This window comes from Aplysia californica, unplaced genomic scaffold (assembly GCF_000002075.1).
Source record: "Aplysia californica isolate F4 #8 unplaced genomic scaffold, AplCal3.0 scaffold00496, whole genome shotgun sequence".
Classification (NCBI taxonomy): domain Eukaryota; kingdom Metazoa; phylum Mollusca; class Gastropoda; order Aplysiida; family Aplysiidae; genus Aplysia; species Aplysia californica.
Window position 1 is genome coordinate 239,202 of NW_004797766.1, and position 9,780 is coordinate 248,981.

Genomic DNA, 9,780 nt, shown 5'->3' on the forward strand with positions numbered 1-9,780 from the left:
CCACATACAAAATACGAGAAGTGTTCTTTTTGTGACCGTCTCCGATGGATCGGAACCATGAGGGTGGGTGGTGGCGGGTGCTCAGGTGTGTTTTTTTGCTCTTCTGTCGTGTGAAAAATCTATCGTCCTTATCTCACCTTTTTAGTTCCTTTGTATATTACTCTCAAGTAACGTCTCTAATCTACGTCACTTATATGACCTGTTTGTTCTACAAGTACTGTAAAACTCTTCCTCAAACTCAACCGTGGGGATAGCACGCTAAAACAGTTTTGATGCTACGGGGCGTCATTATATGTGCCAACAATAATTGTAAACACAGATCATTCCCTTGTTTACCTTGCTGAAAACCTCGACTTAAGTAACGTCGATGTGAATGGTTGGATGGCGACACTGGTACTTCCTTCTTCTTTTCTTCCCTTTCTGTTGTTTCTATCTGTCCGTCTGCCTGTCTTACATTTTGCACGCGCTTAATGACTGTTGTTGTGTTGATTTGCCTCTCTTTACTCAAACAAAGAGAACGCCTGTGGCTACATCTATAATAAAATTGGTACGCGTAGAATCCTGTGTTTTGTAAGGAGTAAACACATCATGCTCACTAAAACTAGGAGCAGAGATTTGTCCATAGTAATGCTTTGAGAACCGAAACAAAACATTTCCATCGGCCCCGTTGCCTCTATAATAATATTATTACTGTGCATAGATTGCGGAGAACATTTTTCCCTGAATGAAATCGTGTTTTACTACTTTGAGTATATACATCTATGTAATAGACATTTTGATTCAGCCAACTCAACCGGCAATCGCAGGCACAATAAACCATTTTCAAAGCCGCAATCTGTTGTAATTTGTTACATGAAGGGCCGTTAGAGTAATTAAATTAAAGGAAACTTAGGTCTATTTCTGTTCGTGCGCTTTTAGAAAACCCAGACTGTTTGGAATGTTTGGTTGCTATGGACATTTCACGTGTTGCAGTAAAGGGATTTCAGTTTTGTTGGAAAGGGTGGAAAGAGCGAAACAGGGGAGGGGGGGGGGCTTTGTTGCTCGGCATTTGTTATAATCAAACCTTTTTGCCGAGACCTATTTCTAATTACATTGATTTATTCAGATTTCAAGTCACCTTTTATAGTATAGCCCGATTTCTGCAGTCAGTAATGTTGATTTGATGACTCCGAGGATAATGTATTGGGCTACGCATTTAATTATTTTTAGCATTTGAAAAGGGTCCTTTAAAACTTGCAGTAACGTTGATTTTGTAATGGTTTCAGAGAAGAAAAAGTGCGGGAACTTTTAATGTAAGAGCCGTCTCGTGTTTGGCTAAAGTGAGCCCATGTAATGACGGTTAATGGAGGTGCTGACCCATATCTTGCTCTGAAGGGGGGAGAGAGAGAGAGAGAGAGAGAGACAGAGAAGAAGAGAGAGAGAAAGACAGCGACAGACAGACAGACCGAGACGGACAGGGACTGATAGGAAATTAATAATGGAAAGGAATGCACTGTATAAGATTTACTCTGTCGTGCAGGTTTCTTTTCTTTCTTTTAGAAGTGAATATTATTATTTGTGTGTTTAGAGTGAAAGCTGACTGTGAATTCTTTTATTTCTTCCGAAGACTAACGCAACGTTTACGCACCGCCACTTGTGACCTCTTAGTTTCCCATAGGATATAATATAACCCGGTCTATGCAGCATTCTGGGCTCTTAATGCTTTATTGTTCACGTTTGCTTTTGTCCGACTTACACATACTGAATCCCCCCCCCCCCCCAAACCTTTCTCCCTCTCCTGGATAGACGGAGCTCCCATTTAATGTTGTAAAACACCATAGATGTAATGAAATAGGAGAGGACTCTATATAAAACACACACCCTCTTGGACAAGGACGCACTGATATTTCAGTTGTCGTCATACTAGACAACGGTGTGAATGAACTTTGTTCGAATATTTACTAGCGCATTTTTGTACTTGGGTGATTTTGGCAGTTTTTGTAGTTTTCACCTTATTTCGCCCTGTTCTTTAGCAAATGAGTTCTAATGGCGTCGAAAGAGATGTCCAATTTATACCCTATCGTACCCTACCTTACCCTACCATTCCATTTAGTGGATGCATCATCATCATCCAGTGCCAGGTCTGAGATAGACATCGGCGATCATGGTTCTCCATTCATTTCTTCACTTGGATGCTCTAAAAAAAAGTTTCGTTTCTCTGATCTTTCCCTGTTACCCATTTGTTTAGATTCCCTAAGTAGGTTGCTGTAGGCCTACCCCTGCCTCGTTTGCCTTCAATTTTACCAGTGAGAGCTAGTGGATTTATACCCTACCCTGACTTACACAACCCCACCATTATCTACCACACCTTACCCTGTCGGCACTACAGTCTTGGTAAGCAGCAAGTACGCTCGTAGAACCCACAGACAGAGCTGCACTGTGTAGGCAAGTGTGTCCAATATTTACACGTGACTCCTCACTCTCTTAAAACCAGATTTCTCTTGAGTGTTGCTGATATCAATTTCTCCCCCGCCTCTGCCCAAATTCCCAATCCTCAATCTTTTTTTTCTCCCTCCAGTGCCTCTGCTCTGTCCCTAGATTAGCCGTCTTTGCTTGCCCTCCCCCTCTTTCTCTCTCTCTCTCTCTCTCTCTCTCTCTCTCTCTCTCTCTCTCTCTCTCTCTCTCTCTCTCTCTTTCCCTCCTCTCTCTCTCCCTCCCCCCCTCTCTCTCTCTTTCTTTCTCTCTCTCCCTCTCTCACTCCCACACACACCCCCGTTCTTGGCACAACTGTAAACCTGTTCGTTGTACAGGCAGTTCTTGCACAGGCAGTTCTTGGCACCTTTCTTAAGGGATCAAATAACAAATTTAAAAAAACCCCCACGGTTTTCAAAACCCCTGACACGGAGGCACCTTTCATTTGATCGTGTTTGTGTAAAGGGGTGGGGGTGTCATATTTTGCAAAAATTGTCGTCAATAATGGCATAGTGGACTCATTTAATACAATTTCAATAACTTTTCAAATCACACGCAGCACTGCAGTTTAATGGACATTGTTCCGGTGATTTATGTGTCTGCTTCCTTTAATGTTAACACTCGTGTACATGTGTAACCCATGGTGGAGTTTTATTTTTAAAAGACAGTATAAGCAGTTTAGTAAAATGTTTAGGAGAGCCACTCAAAAAAACCAAACCAAACCAAAAAAACCGACACATCTTTTCCTCTCAATAGCCAGTTCTTTTGAATACCTTCAAAACACATTCCGCGCCTTATCTGTTTAAAATGTCGATACCAGACTAAGGCAGAAGTGTGCCCCGTGTTGTTAAACTATCAGGTAGAATCGATAACTCAGTTTCGTACAGAACTGATATACTGTCTTTTAAAATAGACCTCCAGTGTGGTAATCTTCCAAACTACTGCCCGCGGGCTAGATCCTGCCCGTGAGCTCAATTCATTTGGCCCGCCGCCATGCCACTATGAGGAAAAAAAACAACAACGTGGAATATGTGTTTGTAGTGTGCTGGGGACGTGGTCACCAAATAATTTAATCATTTGATTAAACAAACGGAGATAAAAGTGATTTCAGAGACTTCATTCCTTTCAGTTCTAGTCAATGCATCATACTCTTGCATGTCATTTAACACGTCAGTGTAATTTTATCAATATACCGGCCTCGTAAGACTGGGGTTTTATAATCTCCTTGAAACCAAACTTGTCACCAAGCCATTACATTAAAGGTAATAAAAACTTACCATAATTATATGGGAATGATCTCAAATGGGATTTGAAACAGGTCTCGCACGTTCAGATTATTCGGTATACGAGTTGGCTGTGGAACATTCGCACAAACTTGATTTTGATTCAATATGATATTGTTTTGTTTGTTTGTTCGGTCGTTCGTTCGTTTGTTTTTTGTACGTTTTTTTTGTTGTTGTGTGGGTTTGTTGTTGTTGTTTTTTTTTGGGGGGGTCACTTGGTTCCTCCAAGATTTTTCATGACCTTCTCGTTCAATATATCAGAGATGTGGCGTAGATTTCGGGACTCTGCCTCCTGAATGTTCATTCTGTGTTAAAAAAGAAAGACGCTGAAACTATATCACCGTATACTGTACCAACCGGTTCAGTGTACATGTATTTATACCAACCCGCTCACACATTTTACTGTCTTTATGCGACTCGTCGCAAATGAAGTGTTTACTGTGACCTCCCGGTGCGCCTGAGTCCACAAACCCTCCTAGTTATCGCCCCTCGGCCAGGACGCGCTTCCCTAGCGCCGCCATGTTTGTCGTCTCCATAGCAAATGTACACAAACTCGACGCGGGCCATTTGTGAATAGGTAAGGGGGGGAGCCACCCGCGTTGCACGCAAATTAAAGAATGGTAGACCGGCCTCGTAAGACGGGGTTTTTATAATCTTCTTGAAATCAAACATAGGACGAGATCTGTCAGGGAGGACGGGATCTGTAAAGGTGGTTTAGATAAAGGGTCGTGTCGTTTCTTTATAATAGTATTGTAAAAGTTTGTTGTTATGTAACATCAATTCAAGTATACTAACAACCCCCCCCACATTTTTGTCTAAAAAGATTTGTGTACAAAGGCCTACTTATCTTTCCTCATGCGTACTCTCTGCCGGTGAGTGGCGGATTTCACTTGCAGTTTCCCCGTATTTTCTCTTTTGTTTCTTTCTGACTTTACTACAGGGGTATTTTTCCGTGTGCGTTTTTTAATATAGAGGGGGGGGATCTTTAAAATAATGGGTAGTTGGCAGGTGGTCTAGTGTGCTTTTGTCTTTCTTTTCCCTCAAACATCCATCATACCCAATTCTCCCGCTTCTTCTCTAATAACACTTCTAATCTTCGCACTTCTATGACCCAACTGTGTCGCAACTGCCATAAAACTCGTAGGCCTACTTTAAGTTGTTGTTGTTTTTTTAAATATGTATTAAAGTAAAGTTTTAAAAAACCCACAAAACAGAACAAAGCGAAAAAAAAAGAAAAAGAAAACCCGCACTATGTGTACGCCCCTATTTTTTTGTACCGGTGTGCTTGACACAACAATTCATACTAAGAATAATAATATTCTTTAACACACTTTTTTCGACCTACCTACCCGCCGTTCAGCACTTGGTATCTATCTATCTATCAATCAATCAATCAATCAATCAATTTATCTATCTATCTATCTATCTATCTATCTATCTATCTGTCTGTCTGTCTGTCTGTCTGTCTGTCTGTCTGTCTGTCTGTCTGTCTGTCCGTCCGTAGCTGTACTTCTGCGCCACACTACAGAGTGTTGTGTATATGAGAATATGCTTGGTTGTTAAGTATTTATTGGTAGGGGGGGGGGGATGGGGGTATTTCGTTTTGTTGTTGTTTTTTTGTTCATTTGATTTTTGTTGTTGCTTTTGGGTTTTTTGTTGCTGTTTTGTTTCGTTTACGGGGTTGTCTCATAGTCTTATGTACACTACTCAAAAAAAGTTAGGGACTACTTAAAGTCACAAATAGTACATAAAATTGAAAAACATGAGACTGTTCAAAATTGTTTGAGAGGGGTCTTTATTCATCATATCCTTTTGTAAACGACATTTTGCACATTAAAAAAAATGGAAAATGAGTTATTTTCGATGTTGAAGGAGGTAACCTACGGTTTGAAAATTCACATAAACAATTATGGCTCAAAGTCGCGCGTGGCCACCGTTTGCAAGAAAACAGTCATTGCATCTTTGTCTCATGGACTGAATAAGTGTTCGCAATGTCAGTTGTGGGATAGCTTGCCATTGTTGGTCCAAATAAATGTTAAAGAGTTCATCCACATTGTTTGGGGGTGGCTGATGGTCTCTTGCTCGGCGCCCAAGAGCATCCCACAAGTGTCCAATGGGACTAAGGTCCGGTGATCGGGCTGGCCAGTCGAGCCTGATCACGTGCTGCTGCTACAGGAAGTCATCCACCACTCGAGCGCGGTGAGGTCTGGCGTTGTCGTCCTGGAGTATCGCGCCCTGGCCCTTTGCTCGAAGAGTTGGAATTGCAATGGGGCGGAGAATCTCATCCCTGTAGCCGATATCCGTCAATGTGCCTAGAATGCAATATAAGGGCGTCCAGTGGTTGAGTCCAATCCCACCCCACGCCATAATGGAGCCTCCTCCATACCGGTCATGCTCCTGTGCACAATTGTCGTGGAAGCGCTCACCAGGACGCCTCCAAACATGGACCCTGCCATCGTTGAAGGACAATGTAAACTTGGACTCGCCCGTGAAGAGCATAGTAGACCACTGCGGGTGTGTCCACCTCAGGTGCTGGGCGGACCAGGTTCTGCAGGCAATCCGGTGGGCCTGTGTCAGGGGAACCCGTACTGCTGATCGTCTGGAACGTTGACCAATCTCACGCAGCCGGTTTCTAATGGTCTGGTTGCTGATTCCATCATTGCCTGGGGGTACCACCTGCCGTCTGATGTGACGGGCAGTGCAGGTTCGAGTTGCCAGGGCTGTTCTGGCGATCGCCCGGTCCTCTCGTCGTGTGGCGCAACGTGGCCGTCCGGACCGCCTTCGCTCAATAGCAGTTTCAGTTGCAGCAACCCGGTCTCTCAGTCAGATGATCACTGAGTAACTCACAGCAAGCCGTCTTGCCACTTCACGGACAGCAATCCCTTCGTGGAGCCAGGCTAGGGCTCGTCCCCTGTCGATGTTGCTCAGACGTCTTCTTGGAGGCTAGTTAAACATCACTTAATGTGCCCGCCGAAATAAATACCCCTTGCACCGTCAAACCCACTCTGGCATTAATGTAGGAAGCATGTATTCCCCTGAGTTGGTATTTAACCCTTACCACTCTCTCAAAATCACGTGAGTGATTGTCAAAAACAGGTTCAATTTTACAGAAAATTGGCCCCCCTTCCACCCTGTCTAGGCAGCGTAAATTAAACGACATGTGTCAAATCTGTTCGTCATTGTAAACAACGATGACCCTTCCTTACAATGACATCAACTCACTCGTCTAATTTCTCAATATTTGTCTGTCACACAGTCTCAAACATACAATAGTAAAAACTGTAGTGGTCCCAAATATGTTTTGAGCAGTCATCATCATCATCCAGTGCCAGATCTGCGATAGACATCGGCGATCATTGTTTTCCATTCATACCTTTGCTCGGATGCTCTAAAAAAAGCTACGTTTCCCTGATCTTTCCCTGTTACCCATTTGTTTAGGTTCCCTAAGTATGTTGTTCTGGGCCTACCCCTGCCTCGCTTGCCCTCAGATTTTCCAGTGAGAGCTAGATGTTCAAGACCCTTATGTCTATTCAGGTGTCCCAAAAACTGCATTTGTCGTTTCCTGATTGTTTTTAACATTGAGCGTCCCACGTGGTTTTGAGCAGTATATATTAGAATATAATAATTATCTTGGAGATCAACAAGTTTCTAATACATTATCTCTTGTTTCCCCCCTCTACTTTCAGATTCCGTGATCTTGGCTTGATTCAGGAAGAAGATGGGCAAGGGGAAATAACTCTCAGCGTCCCACAGGTACCTGTTTCTTCCCTTGACCCCAAAGTGGACACCGCCACAGCCACCCCAGCAGAGGGTCAAGGGGTCAAGGAGGCGGACAACAAGCCAGTGTCCTGCCCGTTTGGGGATCGCATCGCGCGCGAGCGAGTGCAGAAGGAAGAGAAAGAGAATAAAGATTCTGATACCGCGGAGGTCGAGAGCAAGGGGAGTGAGGAGGAGAAGAAGTTTCCCCAGAATATCATCCAAATCCAAGCCCAGGAGAAAGAGAAATCTGCGAAAAGAAGGACGACAGCAGGTGTTAACCCGAACGCTGGGAAAGAGAGAGGGACGTCGTTCATAATAACGAGGAATTACTTGTGTTCGTTCACGGAGAACTCAATCAATCTCCAGCCAGGAGGTCTTTATAAGAAGACGATCGAAGTAAACAGGGCGTCTCCTAATCAGGCCGCCACTTCCGGACAAATACTTGTCTTACCCCCGTCTGTTTCCGCGGATTTTTCGGACTCTCGTCAAGACGTCAGTGATCTTCCCGGTCAGAATCCATATCCACAGGAGCAGTATCGAGCTTCGCCTGATCAGCTCACTTCATTGCAAACTCAGTTTTCAGTAAATCCCCAAGATCCAGTTAAACAACAGGAGCCAACAGTCTACCGCCCTGACCCTGTCCTTTCAAGAACAGTCAACCCTCATTTGGCGCCAAGTCTCCAGCTGTATGGCAGTGCTGCCTACAACTTGAAACCCACTCCCCAGGAATATTTATCCAAACAAGACGTTGTTTCATCCAGCAGGGTCAACCAGTACCTTCATCGGTCTCCTGACTCCAAGTGTCTGAACCAAGTTAAGGATCTGTCCGTACCCCGTCCAGTTCCAGAAACTGTGAACATTTCTGACATTTCAGTTATTCACCAGGATTCAGAGGGAGAAACAAGTGGACTCGTTGACGAATCTGAAGAAAACCAGCCGTCTTTACAGTTCTTGCGAGAAAACTTTGCCCCTCCTGTTCCAATATCAAAGACAGCACTATACCATATAGGAGATACATCTACTTCTTTAGACAAGACAACTTTTCAAACAACGGAAGCACCTCCACAGATTACACACTCAATCAGCACACCTTCCCAGAGTACTTCTTTACCTTGTCTGAGCACCCACCAACCACCCGCTGTTCTACTTCCTAGACCACCTAGTTCCCCTTCGCCTTACTCCTCAGCAACCCATCAGCAGGCGAGCCCTCCAGACGCCACGAAAATGAGTTCCCACATGCATTATGTGGGCGCGAACACGCAGTACCCGTCCGCCACCCAGCGGCAAGGGGGACGTGCAGGCACCATGAAAATATCGTCCAGCATGAATCATGTGAGCGGAAACCCAGGGAATTACATCACACTGTCCTACCCATCAGCCACCCAACGGCTGGCGAGTCCTTCAGATGCCACGAAAATGAATTCCAGCATGCCTTACGTGAGTGGGAATACGATGAACTACCCAAGCATCTCCTCCCAGTACCCGTCAGCCACCCAGCCTCAGGTGAGCCGCCCAGGTGCAACAAACATGGCGTCCAACATGAGTTACGTGAGCGGGAACCCGGGGAACCCCTCGAGCATCGCCATGACCTACCCATCGGGGAACCAGGTGGCTGCGAGTCCCCCAGTTGCCACGAACATGGCGTCCAACATAAATTACGTGAGCGGGATCCCGGAGAATTACACAATCTCCATGTCCTATCCATCAGCCACTCAGCCGCAGGCGAGCCGACCAGACGCCTCGAACATGGCGTCCAACATGATTAACGTGAGCGGGAATTCGGAGATCTACACCAGCGTCTCCCCCATCTCAATGTCCTATCCATCAGGCATCCAGCCAGCAGCGAGCCAGACAGACGCCATGAACATGGCGCCCACCATGAGCTACGTGAGCGGGAACCCGGGGAACCTCACAAGCATCTCCACGGCCTACCAATCTGGCATCCAGCCAGCGGCGGGCCCTTCAGGCCCCACCATAATGGCGTCCAACTCGAATTATGTAGGCGGGAGCGCAGAGATTTACAGCACCATCTTCCCCACCTCCCGAGTTCAAGAAAAGGAGGAGCTTCAGCGTCTGAATGACAGATTCTCTGCCTACGTGGCCCGAGTCAGACAGCTGGGCCAACAGGCCAACAACGTGGACACGTCCGCTTTCCTGCAATCGACCAAAATCCTGGAGGATGAGATTGCCAACCTCAAGAATATGTACGAAACCGAGCTGGAGAACTTAAGGTAAGCAAAGGCATCATAAACCGTTTGGTCTTTTTTAAAATATAAGTGTTTTATGC

At 45.2% G+C, this 9,780-nt stretch overlaps 1 protein-coding gene across 1 annotated transcript in view; it reads left to right on the forward strand.

Annotated features, from left to right (window-relative positions):
• Window positions 1-9,780, forward strand: part of LOC101852566 — a gene marked incomplete in the record, with an annotated part of 59,417 nt that overhangs the window by 5,173 nt on the left and 44,464 nt on the right. The window contains 1 exon segment of the mRNA XM_005105860.3: window positions 7,421-9,724. Coding sequence (XP_005105917.2) covers window positions 7,421-9,724 — 2,304 coding nt within the window.